Source organism: Chlorocebus sabaeus, chromosome 24 (assembly GCF_047675955.1).
Source record: "Chlorocebus sabaeus isolate Y175 chromosome 24, mChlSab1.0.hap1, whole genome shotgun sequence".
NCBI lineage: Eukaryota > Metazoa > Chordata > Mammalia > Primates > Cercopithecidae > Chlorocebus > Chlorocebus sabaeus.
The window spans coordinates 9,761,587-9,785,676 of record NC_132927.1 but is presented as its reverse complement, the minus strand read 5'-3'; the positions used below and the strand labels follow the sequence as shown (position 1 = coordinate 9,785,676).

The following is a 24,090-nucleotide window of genomic DNA, read 5'->3' as shown; positions in this document are numbered from 1 at the left end:
CTGTTACCAAAAGCCTTTCAATTTCGAGTGCTCGAACGAGAGCAATTCATATTTCAGATAATCTGCCAACAAGGAAAACTAATTTCAAAATATTTGATCATAAAAGTTGTCCTCAGCTTCTACAGAGATAATTTAGTCAAATAATATCAGATAATCTGAAAGCAGTCTTAGCAGGAAATTGCTAGGGACTCCATCTAAGCAGCCTCCATTTGCACTTATATAAATGTACTGAAAGTGTAGGAGACTTTGACAGCCTGCCATATGTGATTTCATTCCATAGCCTACCTACTTTACCATCAAAAGTTATATCCTTTGAAGCATTGCCAGAATTACTTTACCCCAGTAGATATGCTAGATGTGCCCTTTAAAAGCCATATCATTTCTTTTCTACTCTGACTAGTTCAGGGTAGCATCTGCTCAACTAAATTCCTTTGAAGGTTAAAAATAAAATAGCCTACTTCGCCAGGCTCCCCTCCCCCAGCTCTACCCCAGTGCTTACGAAAAAATGTCCAGCGTTGGATGAACTGCAGAGAGCACACATTTTAAAGAAGAAGGAATCTGAGAAATTGCCCTTTCGTTTCACGCTTAAGAAAAATGAAGATTCAGGCTGCTCCAAGGTCACTGGCCTGACTAGCAGCAGAGGCAAGACCAGAACCAGGCCTCCTCGATCCCAGTCCAGAGCCCTTTCTCCTGTTTTTCCAAAGACTCCATGTCTAACAGACAAAAGGATCCAGCCAGAAACTGACAATAGGAAACACCACCAACGGCGTGTCTTAATTTTATAAACAGAATATATGAATGCTTGGATTTCATCTCCAGGAAACATTTGCTTTTTAGAAATACTCATACTTGGCACTCTCTCTCCTCAGTACTGCTGACAGTTGCAGTCAGTTATTACACTGTTGTGACTTGGAAGCTGATGCCCCCAAACAGCTCAAAATTAGTAACGTCATGATTCAGGATTGTCTGTTTTCCCTTCAGCTTGCTAATCTATGCTTCTTTTATAATTATTTTAAAAGGCACTATCTGATTTCCTGAGCACCGCCCCAGGTGTTCTAAGTGATAATGAAAGGATAAACATATCATCCAGTGTCACAGAGCAGTTGTGACATTTTAGAAATATCTTCAGTTCAACTCTTCTAATTTCCATGTATGCTACAGCCAAGGTTGAAGGCCCGTGTTTTTACTAAAGAGCTGAATGAGTCCCAGTAATTGCATGATTTACTTGTCTGCTCAAGTGAAAAGGTTTTGAAATGTAGTGGAATGGCACGGTCCTTTCTTGGTCTTTGCAAACCCGGCAACGTCAATTTTAATTAATGAACTGGAAAAATTATGGGTTTTTTTTATTATTATTTCAGGGAATTGGTTCCTAGTCTCACTTCCTATTTTCCTTGAATTTGCATCTTCTGTCCTCAGGGATGTGTAGACTTTTGTAATTCACACAGATATGTAGACACGACATCACAAGCATGCAAAACCACTGCTGCACAGCACTTTGAAGTGACCCTGGACAACCAGACTGAACAGTCGGATCATGTTTTCCTCTTCCAGACGACCAAGTTGCAAGCAACATTCCCATTGCACTTGGCAACCAAGGCTGAGGAGATCTGTGCTTACTAGGAGGGATCTTAAAAAGTTGTCTGCCAACAGAATCTCATTTTCCATCCTCATTTCTGATTGATCTTAAAATGGAATGCCTCTGAATACTTTAATTTTTGTGCCTCTCTCTCTTTCCTTCATTCCCTTTTGATTTTGTAGATTAGATAACAATCTCTGTATAGACATTAAAAGCCCAAAAAAGGAACTCACCACTTAAAGGAACACAAATACCCCATCTGTATTGTAATACAAATAATCTCTTACTTAGTCATCTGGCAGGTTTTTAGCCTTAACGTTTCTTAAAGCAAGGCAAGCCTGTACATTTTATGGTGAAGAGCCAGATCTTTACCATAGATAGAGCTAGCACTATCATTCACATTTTCTGGAAATATTTCTGCATCTCCCCTATTTATAAGGACAAGAACATTTAGTACACATGTTTTTTAAGTTCCTAATAAATACCAAGTTTAACAAGTAGGGACTTTAACCAGAAAGAATTATCGAAGAAAGCAGAGTAGGAACAAATACCTGAAGGTCAGAGCTATAGAATAAAACTCAGAGGTTCATGAAACCATCTCCTATCTGCATGTTCCTTAAAGTCTTAGTGCGTTCCTAGTGAAGAACCAATTTTTCATTGTTTCCATGGCAAAGCAGTGCTAAACAGGATTACCTGGGGTCCTAAAACAATGTTTCTACTGGCGAGAGAAGGCCAAGAGGGAAGGGGTTTCTTAATATAAAGCTTGCTTCTCCAAAACCTAGAAGAAAATCTAAACAGCATCTGTAATTATTTACCTGATACCCAAATGCATATTACTGACATACTTCCTAGGTTCACCAAAACCCACACATGGCCCACAGGTATCTGTGTTACCTCTGCCAAGGGCCTTGAACTGCCCTGAAAACATCCAATCTAGGCCATATTTTTTCCTTCCCAGGGAAAACTTCTTTCTGCATACATTCTCTTGCTCTCAAAAAGTTTGCATAGTTATTGAAAGTAATAGATTTAATCTGCCAGCACATTAAAAATTAACAGATCAGAGAAGGTTTTTGTCTTATTATTGAATGTGGTAAATTTGCAGCTGTAGGAGCCTGAAAGGAGGAAGAGACACCCAAAGGAAAACCTGGTGTGCTGCTTTAGTGAATCATTTTGGAAATTATTTATATCTGTAGATAAAAATGCAGTAGGCATGAAAACCATATCAGAAAGAAACCAATTGTATGCATTTATAAACATATATAGGCATGTGAATAAACACATATTTACACAAAAATGCATCAAAAGATACTTTACATAATTCAACTGCTATCAGTCTCTTTAACAATGATGATTTTAAGAAAAAGAGATTACATCTTTGGACTGTCATTCCAAAGAAGGGAGTGAGGATGAAAGATAAAAAGCCATAGGGCATTTGTTGTCTAAAACTGACATCAATTTTCAGGTTACCAGCCTAGTTCTAGAACTTATACAAAAATCTAAAGTCAATTTCCTTATGATAGTCCTACTGAAATTATCACTGAAATTGTTGCCATGTTACTTCTGTCATGAAAACCATATCTTCTTATGTAAGAGCTAAAACCCAATATAGATTGAATGTGTGTGTGTAGAAATGAAATTTGGATTTCACATGAATTTAATGATTTTATGACCTCCTTTCCAGAAGGTCAAGCTATTTCTTATTCTTCATATGAGCAGTTTGCATTCACTCATCATTCTTATAGGGTCCAAGCTAACTGAGGAAGGATAGCCAGCTTAAGTGTAGAGGTATTATTTTGCATACATTGCCTATATAAGTACCACATTATGGACAGAAATTATCTTTACTTTCTAACTTTGCATAATAAAATAAGCCATTAAATTAATACCATATAGAAAATACTGCTTGTCAGGCAAAGAAATGTATATTGCTTTCCAGAAAACCAGGGACATTACATTGCCAATGCCTGCATGAATAATACATGGGTTAATTCAGAAAAACACCGTTTCATTATTTAAAAATGAATAAATTACGGACTTAGAATGATGACTAAATTTTCTTAATCTTACTTTTTGCTCAGTGCTCTACTTCAAAATGAATCTGAAAATACTATTTGATCCACACAAATAAAATTAACCAGCTCCTTACAAAGTATTTTTTTTCTGACTTGAGATCTCCTCAACTATAAAATGAAGAATACTCCATCTTCCTTTTTTTTCTTGCTCACTTTAAGTCCAGAAATTAAGAAGCAACGTAGGTCTTCAATTCATACATTTGAAAATGGTAAGCTTATCTTGAATTATCCTGAGATTCTATGATTCAGTCTAACAAGAAAAGCTCCCTGTGCACAAACTTCCTGTGTTTTAGCCTCACTGTCTGGAAAAAATATGTTCAAAGGAATAAATAAGAATAACATGATTCTCACGTACGATGACGCACATTTCTTTCATTTGTTTTCACAGATAGTGGTCTGCTCTGAAGACCTGTTAAAAATCAGTCCCATTTGGGCACTGATGAAAGCATGAGGAGAGAAAGAAACGCACCTGTAATAAGAAATTAATTTGGAGTTAAAATAAGTAAAACATCCCTATGCAGTGCATTTAGGCTGAGCATAAAGTGACAGCCAGCAGATTATTCTACCGATTTCTAATGCTGGAAATTCGGATGGCATTTACTAGCATAACCTTTCAACTCTGAGCACATCAATAGAGGCCGACAGTGGCTTGAAATATGATTCCTTGCAGATAGCATATCCTCATTCATCTGACTGTGCTGCTCTGTGCTCCATTGCACAAACAGCGTCTCACCCACTTCTGAGAGGACACTAATAAAAAAGGCATCAATTTTCAGCTCTAGTACTACTGTGATCTCTTTATATGTTCGACATCCAACATTAAATTAAAATGCTGTTATAAATCCTACTTTCTGAATCTGGAATGAGTGTTGGGTTTTTGTCGCATGAGACTGCAGCAAATCTTGTCAAAAGCAAGGAAGCACGTCTTGTTCACTCAGAATTAATGTTGTGGATGAAAGAAGGAGGTAAAAGGGGTTGAATATGGTGAACTGAGGGTGTCAGAGGCAGTGGGGACTGGGGCTTCAGGGTGCCAAACCAGGCAGGGTGTTGCTGCTTTCAAGAAGTGGCTAATCAAGAATTGTAATTATCAACGACAAGCTGTGTGGCAGGAAGATTACTGATCAACAGACACACACATACACACATTCATACATATCAATAGAAAATTCTAGGCATAAAAAAATTGTTGATTCCCCTGTGGAAGAAAAATACTTTCCAAACACCAACAGTCCTGAAGAAGCCCTGTGGATTCTATCAAATCTCTGCAAAGAGGCTGCCATTGGGATTCAAAGCCAAATAGCACAGGTGACGTGCTATCTGGGCCTTATGTCATTGTTACATAATTTTAAGGTTATAAGAGACATACCTTAAATCATTGGATTGTATGAGAATATTATTATTAGATACTGACATGAATGCTTAAGACAGTTTCAGAAGGGTTCTATGTAAAGATGACAGGGGAGAGAGGAAAAAAAAACATCCTGCAAGTACAGAGAAGAAAGAAACTGGTTATCTTTTCCCATTCTGCTCAAGGTGGCAACGCATTATAAGAACATTAGGGATTTTTTCTACTCTTTCTGGTAAAAAGATCCCTGCAAATATAGATGATCACCTAAGAACTATGAACTGAAAGGTATTAGGAGCTTCAACAAAGATACAGAGCACAGAGCTGTATTCTTCTGCCTGGCTCATTCATAATTATGGATGAAATAAAGAGGCATGTTTGCCTATTTGGAAGGGTGGGGTGGAAGGAAAAGGGGGAAGAACGAGCAGTTCAATATCTGGATCGAACAGAGGAACTTTTTCCCCCAAGGATCCTGCAGGGAGGAACCTTGACATGCACAAAGTCAGAACGTAGACAAAGTTGCCCTGGTGAGAACGATAAGGTCACCCGTGGGATTGCTGAGATTATCTCTGTCAAGCACTCGGACAGCATGCAGTCAAATGATGCATCATGCAGTCATTTTCGGGGGGGAAAAATCAATTTCTTCACCAGGTCGCTATTTGCTTTTCAAAGTGCCCTTGTAGGCCTTCACCACCAAGCATTTATCAATTTAAATGTTGTAAATTGATAATGTGCCACTGTGCCTTGTACTGTTTCTGAATTATTTTGATACTTATATTTTCTCAATAGTCTCCAAACCCTCAGAGCTTCCACCTTCAAAAGGGCATTTTTCTTTGTTACACCCAGAAGTGATGAACTTTTTATGATTAGTGTACAGGAGAAAAATGTAGACTTGCTAGTTGGGGTGGGTGGGGGGCGGTCACAGCTGCAGAAAATTATACACTTTTCTTCTTTTTTAAAAATTAAGGTATGTGTACTTGAAATATTTTTAAAAGGGGGGCCATAAAGCAGTATTTGCATTCATTTATTAAAAGAACTCCAGTTACCCAGCATTGAATAAATTTAGAACACCCACTGCAAAAATGCTAACACTTGGCTCCATCATTGTAATCCCTCTGCTGTGTTGAAATAATACCTTTTTTGTCTTTATATTCCAGCTCTCTAGGATGTGATGATGCCAAACAAGAGAATCACTTGTAAGGAAAGCTAATGTCTTCTCTTTTTTTAACCCCACTAAAGAAATATATATATATCTTTTACAAGCAGGGAAGTAAGAGTGTTAGCTACATACTAACCTCAACTTGATTTGCATTGAAAAACACAGAATGGAAGAGTGAGGCTTGCACTTTGGAAAAGCAAAAGAAAGACATGGCAGTTGCAAAGCATCTTTAACCTCCAGTGATTTATTGGCCCTCGGCCAAGTTATCAGGGGAATCTAATTCTTCTTTATTATTCAAATAAACCACATTTGGCACCATGGTTCCCTTTCAGAATAGCTTCACAAATAGACTGAGCTCTGTCATTTATTTGACCTTGTACTTGTGTGCTGTAGCTGTAATTTTATTTGCCATTCTATATAACAAATGCAGAGAAATCTAAAATATGGAGATGAACAACAGGATAAGGAAAGGAGTTTACGGCAAATATATCTGCATGGCTTAAAAAAAGTACCAAATTTAAAACAACCACTAACCCCCTTGCACCTTCACCTCTATTAACTCTTATTATAATCTGCAGCCACCCTGCCCTTTTCAGCAAGCTGCCTTGAATCAAGTCAATTTGTAACCTTGTCTGCAGCTACCTTCTGGCTGGCTTACAATAGCCAGGAAATACCTTATATAAGGGTGAGGACTAGGTGAGAAAAAAGGGAAGTGACTCATTATGTGCACGAGGGGACTGGAGGCAGTGGGGGGGGGGGGGTGATTAGAACACATTTCAAGAGAGGCTTTAGCTGGCACGTAGGGTATTTTCTAATGATATCACCCCATACAAATGTGTACATATCCTGGCTTGCTCTAGATCTCATTTTGTTGTAAACAGGACTCTACATTAACCTGAAAGCACTTTGCTGGGATAGGTGTGCATCAGAATTATCTTGTCTCACCTCACTTTCCAGAAAAAATGTTTTCAGAGGATATGAGTCCAATTGTATTCTCTGGTTAACTGAGTCTCTCATGTCCTCTGCCTCTGGCAATGATAATGTGAATTTCTCATGAGGATTTAGAAGAAAATGCAGGATGTGAGTATGGGTGAAGGAAAGCCGATTTGAAACCATGTAAACCACCAAACTAGCCAATGCTATTGTGAGGCCTGGATGCGGGAACAGAACTTCGCTCTCCAAATGGTCTTCCGTACGGCTATGGCTGGCGGGGAACGGGCTTCTGCCTGTTATGAGATTTGTAATTTGGGTCTTTGTGTTTGCGGTGTGGATCACGACAGCCTCGCTGTGAATATGGATTCCAGTGGAAGCAAATTGGTGTCATAATCTACAGGTTAGCTCTACCAAAATTGTATGTGAGATTTTCAGATTTCAGTCCCAGAAAAACTTTGCTTTCCTTAAGAAACAATGGTTTTTCATTTTTGATGGTTGACTGGATTTCCCTTTTTGCTTTGGTTACCATGAAGCTCATGGTTAAATCTGAAGCTTTAATAAAGACCATTTGTACTAAATGGTCTTTTTATGAGCCCCTTTTTTGTGTTTTCCTACTATGTGGTAATAGTTTACCTACTTTTGCTTATCTCCTTTTCCTTATTCCCTAGTTCTATTTTGACATTATTTTTATCATATGTGTTTATGTAAGCTATTTCAAATCCTTTGTGGAAAGAGGAGAGTATAAGCCAACAAATAAATATTTCTCTAAGCTTTAAATCCTATATCAACTAGAAATATTTTTTATTTATCATGTAAAGTCTCTTTTGGATTCTTTGGCGATTAAGCCCCTTACATTTTGGAAGAGATTTCATAAATGCTGGCTATATATCATTGCTACATTTTCAGGGTTAGGGAACCCATTCTGTTTTCTTAATTCATTTTCACTTCTGCCTGTTCCATTATAGCTAGAAAGCACAGCTGTTGTGAGCAGCTCTGAATGCCATCACCAGGTATAAGAAGTTATTTAGTCTCTATGCAAGCCAAACTCAGCATCAGTATGTGGGAATCTTCTTTTAAGATAAGGCCTCTTGGTGAGTAACTGGGAATCATTTTTACACAGGAAAGCAAGTCAACAGTGGATACTTCTATAACCTGAAACTACTCCTTGGATGTTGTTAGGTTAAATATATACATCTCTCTCTCTCTCTCTCTCTCTCTCTCTGTGTGTGTGTGTGTGTGTGTGTGTGTGTGTATCTGGCAAAGTCAAGAGGACTGTTGAGGAGGTTCAGAAATCACCATCATTCACTATTTCCCCTAATTACAACAAGATGAGAATACTTTAAAGAGAAAACCCGCAAGCACATGCCCTGGACACCAGGAGGTGTCCCACCCAAGGGAGTGTCAAAGAGAAAATCCGCTCTGGCTGTCTCTACCCTCACGCTACACAACAGAGCTCAGTAGAAGGTTCCCTATCTTGTTTTATTGTGAGCTAAAAAAGAATTCTAATTCTTTCCTGAGCATAAGCTGTTTTAAAGCCACCACATTTATGTACACATTGAAAGAAAATAAAACTGAGGAAGGGATATCTTGAGAGTTAGAAACACAGACATAGCTATGCTCTGCAACAAACTGACATGCTCACAGTCCTCCTCAACAATTTCACTGGACAAGTCTTTGATGACAGAGTTACACACTGTCTTTAACAAAACTATTTGGAAAGGAAAGGAGGGACCATAACTTTATAGATTGCTTATCACTGTCTAGAATTTGATGGAATAACCACTTAGCCAAAGTTGTAGAACACAAGCAGAGCATTTGGTTTGCATTTGATTAAGGGTGTGTGTGTGTGTGTGTGTGTGTGTGTGTGTGTCTGTGTGTGTGCTCATAAAAGAACAAATGCTTAATTGACTTAGAGTATATTTACTTACTATATCACCCCACAACCCCTACAGCTGAAACAAGGCATTGAAGAAACTTGGAAAGAGTTGTGTCTTGGGGACTTCGATTTCTCTATTAGGACTCAGAAACTTAACTGGGTAGAAAACTCTTTTCCAGAGTTTTAGCATAGATTTTTTTTTCTCTCATGCTTTGGGCATTTAAAAATATATCATGTTCTTATCATATTATTTTTATATTAATGCAGAACTATTCTTAAGCTTCAGTTTTGAACACTAAATACATAAATTGGTATATGCAAAAATCACTTTTAGGTACATAAATTGGTACATGCAAAAATAAATCACTTTCTACTGATTGATCCCTCATCAATTCAGTTGTGTAGTGCTGCCAAATGAAGGCCCATGTCTCCTATCTTACAGCCTCTACCTGCATATTTGACAGTTTCTGCCAACGCTGAACACATCCACCACAGGAGAAGGCAATGGCACATTTTGGCCAGGGTCCACCCCTGGATAAGTCAAGATGCTGACTACTGGGATGTGCTTTAAAACCCATTATATATAAAATCTGGGACTGACTGCACAGAAATTGCCAGATACTGGACCATGTCTACATAGCTGCTTTATTTCACAGAAACATCCATTATTTGTTTCAGATTTTACGTGATGATACAGTAGAAAAGCAGCTAAATAAAATACTTTTAAGGAGAAACCAGCATAGGGTTAAAGCCAAATTTTTCTTGAACAGATGATATTTCAGATGGCCGCACTATTCCAGATGCATCAATTTCCTTGAAAATCCAATCCATATATGTGCATATGCTGTGCTGGCAGGAGGACTGACTGAAATGGCCAAAACCCAAGAGCTAATATTCTTTTGGCCAGAATAATGCAATTATTATTTTCCTAGCTATCAGTCTAAGCATACAGAGCCATCTGTTATGCAAAGCAAACATACACATCTCAATTACAGAAAATGCAGTTGCCTTGACAGAATTTGGATTACACCACTAACCAGGGCTGTAAAATGTGTTTTGAGCTAGTATATAATGGATGCTTTTCAGGAGTTCCCTAATTAGCATTTACCTGCTTAAACTAATTATTCATCCTTCTTCTTTACTGGCTTATTAAACTTTGCTGGATACCCTGCATGAAACATGAATATGTGCATTGCAGAACAACAAACAGTGGTGTTTTCAGTTCTATATGGTAATAACAACATCGCAACATGGTGGCTCGCCAATTTCAAAATTGAAGATTCTCAATACTAGGTCCCAGACAGATTAAGACAAGGCTTAAAGTCTATTAAAGGCTATTACAAAACCAGATCTTTCAACAAGATACAAGAATACTAATACTGAGTTAACAAAAGCTCGGTTTCTATCATTTGGTTTGCTAAAGTCCACATAAAATAGAATTACTCTATACACTATAGCTGAGAGCTTGCATGTTCCTCAAAAAGCATTAACAGAACAGACCCTTGTTTGGATTCTCAACAGTAAATAATCAAATTTGGCAGTGGTTCTCCTCCTTCCCCAAGCCTCCTCACATGCCAAATCTCTCTCTCTATTATTTTCCAATGTCTTTCTTGATTTAGCCATTACCCGGCAAACTCACTAATAGCCAAAAGGGTCCAGACTTGCTGGATGCCTCCTTAGAGCTGTGCCAACTTTCAGAAGCAAGGAGTCTGGGGTGGGTCCTGTTTTAAAGGAGAGAGACAAATCTTATCTCTATCTCTAGCTTCAAGGGGCAACTGAATGAGCGGTAGATTATCCAACTTGGCAGATCATCACACACACACACAAAATCCCTCCCACCGAGGTAGTGTTTTCCTTATGCCAAATCACCAGATGAAAGGGGTCAAACTCAGCCAATCACCTGTATGGGCGCAAATACCCAGATGTTCAGCCTTTTTATGGAGAAAACATCTGGATAATTAGCTGAATTGCAAACCTTGCTTCAGGATATTTTGGCATTCACTAGATGCAGCCCATGTCTTGGAATTCACTGGAACTTCAATTTTTGTGTTCCAGGGGAATTTCGAGAAGTAACATCCAGGATTTTTGTCCCTGGCCCATCAGCCTCCATTTTCTTTTCTTTTACTCTCCAAAAAACACATGTGAGTAATTAAATGGCAAATAATGAAAAGCTATCTTATTTTATGAAATCATCTTTCAGCATTTGGAAGCATTTGCAAAGGCAGCAAAATATATCCTTGCTGGAACCCTCCCTGCCACACATTTTAATGGTCTCTTTCAGCATTTCTTGACTCCAAATGACTCCTGCCATTGTGTCAGCTCCCAGGATAATGCAGGGTACTCCATAAACATCCAGTAATAGGACACAAGGGAAGCACTATTAGTGTGTCCCTCTCCTACCGGGCACAGAGGTTTCAAAGTTCAAAACAACCAAGGGAAGAAACTTCATTTGTTCTCAATAAATTAATAATGATCCTTGGGGGGTGGGGAGGGGAACTAAAGTTTTTGAGCACAAGTTTATTCTGAATGTTCAACACTAACACACAGGTTTCTCACTGACTTTGAGAGAACAGTCAGGTAAAGCCATTAAATAATACATTTGATAATTCATGCTAAACAGAATATTCCTTGAAGAAGGAAAAACATGAGGCTGAAGAAGGCTTCATAATCGCTGCCAAGAATCTAAAATTGTTTTACTTACTTGTGAGAGGCCTAGGTAGATGGAGACTGTTTCGGAAATGTACAAAAATTTTCCTTCTTGATTTAGTGCAAATACAAAGCCATCCAGGGACTGCAGGAAAAAAAAATATAAATAGATTAATAAATACAAAGGATGCAGATTTAATTAGTAAGGCCACTGAGAAAAAGCAATACATTGAATTTTTTTTTTTTTTTAAAGACAGAGTCTTGCTTTGTCTCCCAGGCTGGAGGTGCAGTGGCATGATCTCAGCTCACTGCAACCTCTACCTCCTGGGTTCAAACAATTTTCCTGCCTTAGCCTCCTGAGTAGCTGGGACTACAGGCACGTGCCACCATGCCCAGCTAATTTTTGTATTTTTAGTAGAGACAGGGTTTCACCATGTTGGCCAGGCTGGTATTGAACTCCTGACCTCAGGTGATCTGCCCCCGCCTCGGCCTCCCAAAAGTGCTGGGATTATAGGCGTGAGCCACCGCGCCCAGCCACGCTGAATTTAAGATCATTTTTTTCTCCGTGTTTAATGAAAGTCCTAAGATCTTTTAGTATTGCATTATACATGAATAAATTAAATGTCTGAATTAAGACTGAAAGCTTTCTTTTACTTTAGGGACTTATGTCTCTGTCATTTTGATCAAGATACATTACATTCATGTACAAAATAAGGTCATGCTGATTTTATGAGATGTTGCCTTTATTTTTTTTTTTGGATTCAGTGGTTACTGAGATTAAATCAGCAAGATTCTCCATTAAATAGTTGAACAGGAATAAAGATCGTAATGAAATGAAAGAAAAAAAGGCTTCCTATATCAAGAGCAGGTAAAATCACTACTTGCACTACTCTGAACATCAACAATTTGCTAATTAATAAGGAATGATGCCTTCTTTACTCCTAGTGCTCACTATGTTAGAACAATAGGAAATGTCAATACATTAAGGGATAATGTTTATGGGCTGCAATCTGACAAACTGTAATCCTGTTTTGCAAAACTCTCTATTAAAGTTTTATAGCGATAGTTCTAGTTTCTATCACAACTACTGAAATGGAACAAAAGAAGAAAGAAAGAAAGAATAAAGAAAGAAAAAGGATGCTACACATCATCTGTAACTCCTAAAACCTCAGCCTACTTTCCCAATGGAGGGTTGCATTTTCAGTTTGATGAATGGTGTAGATCATCATGAACTCCACCTGCAATACAGCATTCAAACTGAGGTTAAATTTGTTTCAAATTCTTGCAATCCAGTGCATCCTACACCCTCTGTCATCCTCACATCTTTTGTTTTGCTTTATATTTATTTTTAACAAGGTAGATTGCACAAGTGCTGCTTGTACAAGAAAAAGTTTTTAAATGTGAGTGGTGTTAAAAAAAGGCTGTGAATTTGCAAATACAGGAAACCCATGCTAGGAACAAGGTATGTGAAAACACTAAATTAATGACAAAATTTGTAAAATATAGAAAGGTGGAAGAAGTGTGTGAATTTAGTTAGAAATATGTGCCTTCTCAAATCCTAGCAATAATTTCAGTCTCCTAAAATACTGAATTTTGGGGAGACTATATATTATATATATTCTTATATATGAATGTGTATATATATGCATGCATACAGATACACACAAACATATATATGTGTGTATGTATATATAAAATTTGGATTTTCTGCCAGATACAGTGGCTCATGCCTGTAATCCTAGCACTTCGGGAAGCCAAGGTGGGCACATCACTTGAGACCAGGAGTTCAAGACCACCCTGGCCAACATGGTGGAAACCCCATCTCTACTAAAAACACAAAAGTAGCTGGGTGTGGTGGCACACCTGTAATCCCAGCTACTTGGGAGGATGAGGCACAAGAATCACTTGAACCCGGGAGGAGGAGGTTGCAGTGAGCCAAGATCACACCACTGTACTCTAGACTAGACAACAGAGCAAGACTCTGTCTCAAAAAAAAAAAAAAAAAAAGTGGATTTTCCTGTTTCCTGACATGTTTTCACTGCCCCACTGGTCAGAAACTGTGGATGACACCCAACCCCCTCCTCTGATTTCTTGGGTTCTGAAAACAATTCAAAAGTCACATTATATTGTTCCACTAAAGAGCAAATTACATGATAGATGAGCTTTTAGCTACAATAATACAATAATGCCAGCTTACATTTATTAAGCATTCTGTGCTAAGCAGTTTGCACATATTGTCTCTTTTAATTTTCACAAGTATTATATGAAGTTATTGTATTATTATCTACTTTTTATATACAGGGAAATTGAGGATTAGTGAAGTTAGGCAACAAGCCTATTCCTAGTTTGGAGTTTAGAGTTGAACTTTGGCAGTGGGACTTAAGAACTAACTATACTACCTTCCAATAAAAATAAAGATTCTCTAATTGACATGTGTGAATTAATGAAAAGGCAAATATTTGCAGCATTTCTGAAATTAAAATATTTACCCTAAGAGGCAGCCTGTGACATCTTAAACATCATCCCTTGTTTTTGAACAACTTGTGTTCAAACGATAGAATCTTCCCATTGTGGGTACAAGACAGAGGGGAAGTAGGATGGCAAGAGATTACTTAAGTTATTTCCATAGGAGGTTACCTGGCCACCTTTGCTGTGAAATATTTCTCCAGAACCAGCTTTTGGGAATAAAATACTGTACTGTCTAAGGGAACTGGGCTCCTTACCTTTCACAAAACTGCAAACCCTCTGGACCCTTTTCTGATAGAGCCTTTCAAGCACAGGATGTAGTATAGCAGAACCTCACTTTGAACCAGTGCAAAGGGAGGGATATTTCCTTCCAGAAGTTTGGGAAGGATCTAATTTCAACATATCTTTACCTCAAACGAGATGTCTCCTGAGGATGACTCATGAGAATTAGGACCCTCCCCTTTGTGACTATTCCCTTGGAGCTTATAAAAGGGCTTGTTAGGTTTTCCTTTTGACCTGATAGCCATGGCTTGGTACACAATCACAGAGAACTGTGTAAGTCATCTTCTCAAATTTTAATGTCATTGTCAATTAGAGCAACAACACAAACAGAGATCACAGGAGAACTTCTAAGGACACAAGGGACAGTTGGAAGCCTGGCTGGATGCAGAAGGATGGACTGATGAAGCTGGTGTGGGGATAATCTCCTATAGTTCTAAACCTTCATTTTACAGGGGAGGAAACTGAGGCACAGAGAGGCTAAGTGGCTGGACAAGCTCAGATGGCCAGTTGGTGGCAGAGGCAGGATTAAATCTTCTTCACTCCCATAAAATTATTAAAACATTTATGGCACTGTATGCTTCTGGTTGGCTTATTCAGCTCTCAACTAGAGAATTTCTGAGTCACTGAATTTCTCAACAGTGAGGCGATGCCTTATGTATCTTTCTCTAGCTGGCACCTAACAACCACTCAATCAGTTTTTATGAAATCCAGTTCTACCTCCATGCTCAGTGCTCCCTTTTCCTTATATCACAAATACCATAATGACTACTAAGGATAGAAATTATTTTCTTGAGGAGTCCAGTTTATGGACTTAGATTATTTACAGATTCAGATTCCACAGATTTCTACTATGGTCTGGGATACCTCCTGATATTTAGAATAGAATGGATTATTTTATGTCCTTCAAAGCACCCAGTGCTATTTCTGAATAGATGTGTCATTTGCTATCTACGCATATCCTTTACTTCCTCACTAAAAGGGATTGTGATTTTTAACATGAGGTTCAGATTTCATGTACTTACTAAAATATTTGAGGAGGTTTGGGCACCATAGCAGGGTAAAAGAATATCTGGAGGCTAAACATCTGATGCTATTAAGCAGTGGCGATCTAAGAACTGGCCAGTTTTGTTTGGCAAAAACAGAGGCTTCAACACATGTTCCGATTTCCTGGTGAGATTAAAATGAGTCTATGTCTACATGACACAAAGACATCCAGTCAATTCAATTAAAAATAACGGCCAATTTGGTAGGGGGAAAAAACAACTAGTTAAATTAGTTGTTAGTCATCACAGAAGTAAAACACACCCCCCCCCCCCCCCCGCAAATATGGTTAATTCACCATATTTTTCACTTTTATGGTTATCATTTTGGTCAATTACACCTATAGTCTGAGATCAATGTCCATATCACAGATTTGATTACCTTTCAAATAAAAAAATGGGATATGAAGTCAGGTCTAAAGTGGATTGCCAAGGTCACTTTTCACATAGCCACTACCTTCTGATTCAGGATTGCCTCTGTCTATAGTTAGCTGTATGTTGCCACTTAGAAAAGTTTGAAGGGTAGCATCATTGTTGGTTTAAATTGGGTGTTATCAATTTAAAAAGGTGGGAGGAGGAAGAAAACATGCAGTCAGTTAGTCTTAGAAACCAAGTGTGATTAATCTGAAAGTTCTGTGGAATTTTTAAAAAAAATTTTGAATCAAGAAAGCTATTATATACTGCGCTGTTCAATCACTGCAGGCTACTTTTTAATTTTTTTTAAACTGCCCACTGTTTTCAACAGGCGCCAATTAAGATTCTGGGGTCAAAGGGTTAATTACATCTTCTTACTCACTATGTAGAATTTTCTGATTATTAACTAAGGTTGGATTAAGATGAAAAAGAACCTACACAAATGTTAATGCTAGTCCCTCCTCAAGAAGATTTATTATAAAGCCATGCTGAAATCTATCTGCTTTCCTCAAAGCAGATGGAGAACAAAATCTTAGAAGAAACAGTAAAACAGACATTTTAAAGACATGCAAGTATCTGATTTATCAAGACAGTTTTCTTATTACTGAAAACAGTTCTTAGCCATCCAGACAGGGCTGATCGGAGATTTCCTTTGTCACATCCCAGTAAGTCTATGAGGTACACATGCAAGAAGTGAGACTTGGATACAGAAATCAGGAGTTACAGCATCTCTGAATAATAATGCCTGTAATTATAATTTATATCCCCTGACATCAGTGTAACATATAAAGTGTAAGGCACAGTTTCTTAACCCCAAAAGCTGAATGCTTCTAACAGTACTTGTCAAATGATGAGGTTATTTCCTTGCAGGGTATGGAACTAACCACAGGTTCATGATGGAAGGTGTACTAATGTTTAATGCATTGTGCTAAATGGATTTATATTTGTCAAAGGAGTTTTGCCTCTGCTTTCCTTTTTGTGCATATTCCTCTGCAGCCAAATTTCACAGAGTGACATCTTACCATGGTGCTCCTATAGGGACAAGTTTTGAGTATATAAGCACTCTGAAATTAGTAGTTCTTTCTTTGACATTCCAGTACAGAAGGGGGAAAAATCACCCCAAACTCTTTTCCTATGACTTAACTCCAGTTAGAGAGAAGAATTACCAGTAGGCTAGGTTATTTTAATGACAGATTATTTTAAACTAAGCCTTCACCATCTGTTCTACCCCCTAATTATGAATGCAAAAAGAACATATTTCACAATTACATCAGTAAAAAAGTAAGATATACATGATTTAAATGCATGCATGTGCTCCTTGTCCAATGTGCCATGCATCTGTGATGTCCTCCCAATTCAGGCTCAGACTGCAGAGAAAATGTCCATACGTGATAGAGTACAATCTCTGACATACTCAACTTTCCCTTCAAACTCAGGGTTCTTCACTGTTGTGACATAACTCTGTTAGGACAACAGCAGAGCCTGAATTCGAGTACTACACTTATCAGACATTAGAAGTGAGCAATTTATAGCTGCTAAGACAGCTTTGCTGTTAATAAGGAGAGGTTCTGTGAGAAAACTGCCTCCATTCCCTAAGCAATGGGCTAGCCTTGGGAAGAAGTGGGTCTGCCCTTGAACCATATGAGAAGCCTGGCTGGAGAGTGAGGAAAGGACTCCATTGCCTATCTTTCCACTCTGTTTTGGCAGCAGTTAAAAGAGTTAGAAAGAAAAAAAAAATTTCTTAAATTTTTTGGCCTTTAGATACAATCACACTTTGATAGAGCTCATTCAAATGCCATATTGCCCTCCGAATGCACTCAGGAAGTGATGCTATACTGCTCAGGCACACACATGTGGACTCCCAGAGACTTCAAGGAGAACCTGGCTGGTGCCCAAAGTGCCCACATGTATCTGTTTATGGGGGAGAAAAAGATTCACAAATTGTGTCTTTGCAATCTGACTTTTAACAATCCAGCACTGTGCAGGAACAAAAGCCTTATTTTCAGAAATAAGAATCTAAGTCAAGTATATTTTCTCAAAGTGGATGAAAGTACACACATCAAAGGTTTAGACTTTTATTTAACCCTTAAGAACCTCCAAGAGCTTTCTGTTCCTTCCTTTGCCTTCCAATGAGTCAACTGCACAAAGGATAGCATAGGTTCATACGGTCAGGTACCAAAAGCCACGTTTCCCAATCACAACACCAAATTAGATTAGTTAAATTTGACTATTTTTCTACTAAATAATAAATCCAGAACAGCAAACTGTGATGCCTCAAAACACCTTTCGTAAGGGTTTCCTACAACATGTAAGTCGAAACATCTTAGGTGAGAAAACAGTTAAGAGCCATAGACGGCCTCTCTTCGGTCCTTAAAAGAGAGGCAGCAGAATAAAGAGGCAGCAGAATAAAAAGAGAGACACTGAGCTAGCAAAATCTTAAAACATGAGAGAACAAAGACGCCCACTTTCTGAGCAAGATGAGGTTTTGCTTCTGCTCCTTAAAATTCCATTTTGGGGAGCTGTGTATCAAAGTGCTGACCTTTTTTTCCCTAGGATGCTAGTTTAGGCTTTACTTCCAGCCTTGAGGGATGCAGATTTATGAATCTGAACATTCAGCCAAATGGACAATAGGCTCTGGTCAAAAGACAGTGTGGCATTTGGTGGAATCACACTGGCCTCTGAGCCACAGGGGCTACTCCATATTATCTCTGGTTTGTCCTAGAGGAACTGGGGCTCCATCTGGGGCATAGGTGAGCACATGCTCCTTTTGCCTCAAGGAGAGGATTCCCAATAGTTATTCTAAAGCACAAATATTAATTGCAATGCTACATCTGCTTTACATACATGTGGTATATTAAATTACTGAATGGTAGACTTCCGAATCTAAGGGCTCATTCCTTATTGTGCTTCTCTCTCATTGAATTCAGAGTTCTTTTTCAAGGTAGAGGAGGAATCCCCACCTTGGCAGAAGTAATATAAACAATACATTGCACTGGTCCTGAATGGCCTAAAAATGTCACTGCTTTGCTTTGCTAGAAATAAGCTGTTCACTCACACGCGGGTACCAGGTGTCTTTCAAGTTGTTGGCCTTAAAAAAAAAAACAACTGAAAGAAAAGAATGACAACTGTTTACCTTACATCCTGTCGAATATAGACTACTGGAAAGTAGGAAGTGGTCTTCATTATATATATATAAAAAATATATGAATCAAATATGCTGTTACACATATCATATATAATATATATTGCATGTATTATTATAGGCTGTCATAAACAATGCTCCGTTCACTCAGTATTCACCAGGGAAAAGAAAAGGGAGCAAATATTTGTTAGTCACATTACATAGGTCACATATGAGACTGGTATTATTTAATCCTACTTTGCAGATGAGGAAACTGAGGTTCAGAGAATCTAAACCCATTGCTCAATGTCACATAACTAACATGCGGTAGAGCTGAGAACAAAGGATCCTTTGACTGCTTTTCCTCCCACTGCTGAGACTACCTGCTGGGTATTTTAGTTGTTTCACACCTTGATATAGCTGTGCAGAATCCTTGCCTCTTCCAGCATTTCTTTCCACACAAGTGAGTCTCACACTCTTTCTGTTTAGAAAACTCCTGTTGACTGCAACAGAAAGCACCTGTTGAGCTCTTATTATGCATCAAGCCCCTGACAGCCTGGGGTTCGCAAAGAGGACTGAGACAAGGTTCCCAATCACAAGCTGCTTTCTTAAAGAAGACTCATCTGTGGGATCCAAGACTAAGAAAATGAATAAAGTTGAAAATTAACTTTATAAAACAGAAAGCCCCAAGGCAAAGGCAGTTTCCAGTTTAGGATACCCTGAATACACAGTGGGGACCCCTGAATGACCCAGCTCCTAGACCTCTTCTAGGCTGGTATTGTTTTTGGGAAAGGCATGGAGTGCTAGATTTGGAAAACATGCAATCAAAAGACCACCAGACTTGGAAGAAATTCTCATACATTGGAAGAAGATCCTAGAGCCCAGCAGTGGACAGGGGACCCTATAGGTAATAAATAATCCCTAGTAGAACCACATCTCCAAATAGGCGGCCGGTATGTAAGACTAGACCACACCACATACAAGCTGGCAAGAACAATGACCCCATTTCCTGTCCCAGAGTTTTTCATTCAGATTTATATGTTTGTTTTTTCCCCCTTCTCTGGTAGTATATACATACCATTTTATATAGAAGTCAATGTGAAAATAAGATATACTACAGACATTTATTTTACAGTCATATTTACCTGAAAGTACAGCCTCACTTACCTGAAAACACATCCCTGATGTTGGCAGGGAAACCCATAGTGCTTCTGTTATGGCTAAGTATGATATGAACCTGATTGTTTACTGGGCAGTGGGTCACTTTCAAAAACAGGCTCTTAAGAAAAAATAATAAATGCTTTGTACAGGTATTCCTTTAGGTAAGGAGGTTTGTGTTGGGAGTAGTAACAATGATTAAAGAATCCCTTAATGAAGTTAGCATATTAAAAGACCATTTAGAGACCTCAGACACTAATCTGGTGCATTCATGTGTTTTATTTCTAGGAACGTTTTATTTGTATCTCTAGAGAAAAGGCATAAAAAAACATTCATACTCAAAGGAACTTGATGGTTACAAATATAGTTCAGAAATTCTGGTTGGGGATAATTCATGGGCCATGAAACCCTTCTATGTTAATTTCAGGAAATCATTGTAACTAGGTTCTTTGCTCTTTATTTTATATATCATTCATATAATTAACAATTAATTTTTAGTAGAACCACATACAGCTATAAATATGATCGGCTGATAATAGAAACTAGTATTTAGTTCCTGGAGTCAACAATGCTCAGAACTGTTTTTAATATTTTTTGTAAGTAACTGCATCTCTTCTGGGTCCTTCACTTTACAATACTAAAATCTTTACATTGCTTTTCTGTGAATTCCAGATGCTTAGAGGCTATGTTGCTTCACTGCCTTAGCTCCAGAATTTAGCTCCATATGAAACAGAGATACATATTTATAGGGAAATTAATTATTCTGATGGAACTGAGACCTGGTCCTGAATGATCTGTGGATAAACAACTTGGTTTACCACTTGCTATGGCTCTCGCTGCTTTGCTAACATTTCATTTCACAGTTGGCTGCTGAGTGTAGGTGAGAAGGACCAGCAAATACTGCCTGTCCACAGAGTTCTCATCCTATTCAAGGCTCCAAGGAAATGGAAATGCTTCTGCTTTTATCCCCATGTGCCAGACTATGTAACACATGTGAAGTAAAAAAGATTATAGATTGTTATGGTTTGCTAACATACTTGCATATATCCAGAACATAACAACTAATATCATAAGAAATCTTCATCAGTGATGCTCTAGATGGCATCCTTCAAAGTAGAGCAATTCAGCTTGTGAAATTTGCTAGGACCAAATTTGTTAGGTGTACATTAAATGACAGTCTTAATTTATACAATTAAAAGCAGCAATGCTTACTAGGGAGACTGAGGCAGGAGAATCATGTGAGCCCAGGAGTTTGAGGCCAGCTTGAACAACATAGTAAGACCTCATCTCAAACAAAAAAAACAAACCCCAAATAACAAAACAAAACAACAGTGGTGCTTAGCTGTATCGATCCTGGCTTCTCCTCTGTGGTCTACTTTAGGAACAGAATGAAAGGACTGAGCTGAGATAGGGGGATTTTGGTGTCGGTAATTTTGTGGAATGATTTAGTAAAGAAGAAAATGAAATTCTGGTGTTTTCCACTGGCTTCCCAAACTGAATCTTTTGTTGTTTGTTTCTCAAACAGTGAAAAGTGAAACTGGAATTTTCTTCCTCTTTCTGATTCTACTTCAATGGCTATTCTGAGTGGAAAGGAATTCAGTGCTATCACTGAAGAGGGATTGGCCATTCATTACTTGAATTTGCAAGATCAAAAGGTGATTTCACCAAAATCTCAATGAGCTTGAATAGGAATCATGGAAATGAAGTTGTCTATAAAGAAGGTGAGTAAAACTAACTGAAATACGAAAATAATGTCTAAAGTGATTGCCTTGAAGGTAAACACAGATATGTTAAGGTGATTTGAAGAAGGCAAAGAATGTAACTAAACCATGGAAACCACTGCGCTGACCATCTCTGTGCCTTTCTGACCTACCATATCAGACAACAAAAGATAATAGACTCACATATCTTCTGTCTTAGTCATCTGACTGATATATCAAATAGTCACTGTGATTGTTTTTTCTTTAAAATCGGTGCTCAGCCTGTAATCCTAGCACATTAGAAGGCTGAGGTAGGTGAACCGCTTGAGCTCAGGAGTTTCAGACTAGCCTGGCAACATGATAAAGCTCTGTCTCTACCAAAAATACAAAAAAATGTAGCTGGCTCTGGTCCCACACACCTGTGGTCCCAGCTACTCAGGAGACTGAGGTGGGAGGATCGCTTGAACCTGGAAGGCAGGGGTTGCAGTGAGCCGAGATTGTGCCACTGCACTCCAACCTGGGTGATAGAGTGAGACTCCGTCTCAAAAATAAAATAAAATAGGTGCTCAAATTTGTTTAAAAAATATTTGAAAAGGTGTACTTCAGTATTGTCTTGAAGTGAAAGATTTTATGCAAGTAATAGATTGTGGGTAGCAAAAAGCAAATTATATCTAGTACATGAATTGTCACTGGATGGTCATTTTTTTCAGACACGATTTGTTCTATATATTTTGAGATGCCTGGGCATTTGGTTATAAATAAATATAAACATGTTCACAAATGTTCCTGTAATTACTAACTGGGGAGGAATCATTTGTTGGAGCTAATAATGCTACCATATACATGTCCCAGGGCAGAAGAAAGTGTCAATAGCTTTTGTCCAGATATAGCCTTTCCTTTCCCTCAGTTCTGGAGTGCTGTCAACACATGTGATCTCTCCCTTTCTTGGGTTTTTTAGGTGAAGTCAGAGGTCAGTAGCTGGTATCTCAGCCAAAGAAGAGCAGACCTTATTATTCTGCTTTTTCCTAAGTAGCACAGAGTGTTAGCCTGCTGGGAAGGTATAACTTAGTGTACATTTTGAATTGGGCTATTTGGAATAGGTTGCCACAGAACACCTTATATCTACTTTTGTTAGAGTCCTTATCACCTAACACACCTGAGTAATCGCTGGGGAAACTGCTTTCATTGAATTAGGACAATGTAGTTTACTGAAGTTGCATAACAGTCATAGCATTACACACCCTACGAGGGATTTACTGCGCCAATAATCTAGGTTATGCATGATCTATTCAAATACACTGATGTGTCAATAGAAAGGAATTCCAAAAGAAATTTGGAGTTGATCATATTGATAATTCACTCACTAGAAACCTTGAATCAATAATCTTAGTATAATTCTAATGTGCATAATGATTATTTACCCACTCTTTTGTCTCAAATAGCTGAAGATGTGTTAGAACAAAACGAATTTAAAAATGGATATATTCCACCATTCACTACATTTGATGAATAACAGTCTACATCTCAATGACTATCAGATTTATTAAAATTAGTATACAGAATTGTAGACTAATTGTAGACTAAAGTGGCCTCAACCATATATAGCAACAATACCTTCAGTCACAACTGTCACCTTGTACTTAGTCTTTCTCAACGTTCTATGTCAAAGGCATCCGAATTGCCAACAACAATGGTTGTATGAAGGGACAAAGATACTGATTAATTTCAAAGTATTTTTTCACTTGGCCCTCTGCCTGATTTCTTTTAAGAGCTGGGCACGTGAACTAATACTTATTTTCATTACTACAATGGTAGTTACCTTCGTCTAGAATCAGAATACTACAAGATGATCAACTTCACAGTTGAGAAAATTTCCACAAACTCTTACACAAACTTGCAGAACATTTTGAAGGAAGTCCCAGTAATTTAAGAATGAGTCCCCCTTACAACTGTTGCTTAGACCTAACTTAGATTCTAAGTAAATACCAACCTCCCTGACAAATGACAGTAGTCTGAAAAAGTGAGGAAGTACAATGTCAGATGGTATCACCTGGAAAACGACAGTGCACAGGTTTGGGACCAACTGCCTTTGTGCCCCTTCTATGTTCTTATTTTAGTCCCCTTTGCATATTTTTCTTTTGTTTCTTCTTCACCTTTCCTTTCATCTTTTGGTTTGCATTTTGCATTCATCCATTTAGTGAAAGAGGGGCTGATGGCTGCAGGGAGAGTGTGAACCGTACTTCGCAGCCAGTGTTCCCATAAATCCTACTCTCAATGTATTTGTATGTGAACCCAGGGCAGT

General features: G+C 38.2%; 1 protein-coding gene across 5 annotated transcripts in view; it reads right to left on the bottom strand.

The window, feature by feature from the left end:
• The window catches only part of NPAS3 (neuronal PAS domain protein 3), an 862,608-nt gene that overhangs the window by 232,666 nt on the left and 605,852 nt on the right, over positions 1–24,090 (bottom strand). For all 5 annotated transcript variants that reach the window (XM_073010914.1, XM_073010913.1, XM_073010915.1 and 2 more), the window contains one exon: positions 11,663–11,752. In XM_073010914.1, coding sequence (XP_072867015.1) covers positions 11,663–11,752 — 90 coding nt within the window. The remainder of the gene's footprint in view (positions 1–11,662; positions 11,753–24,090) is intronic.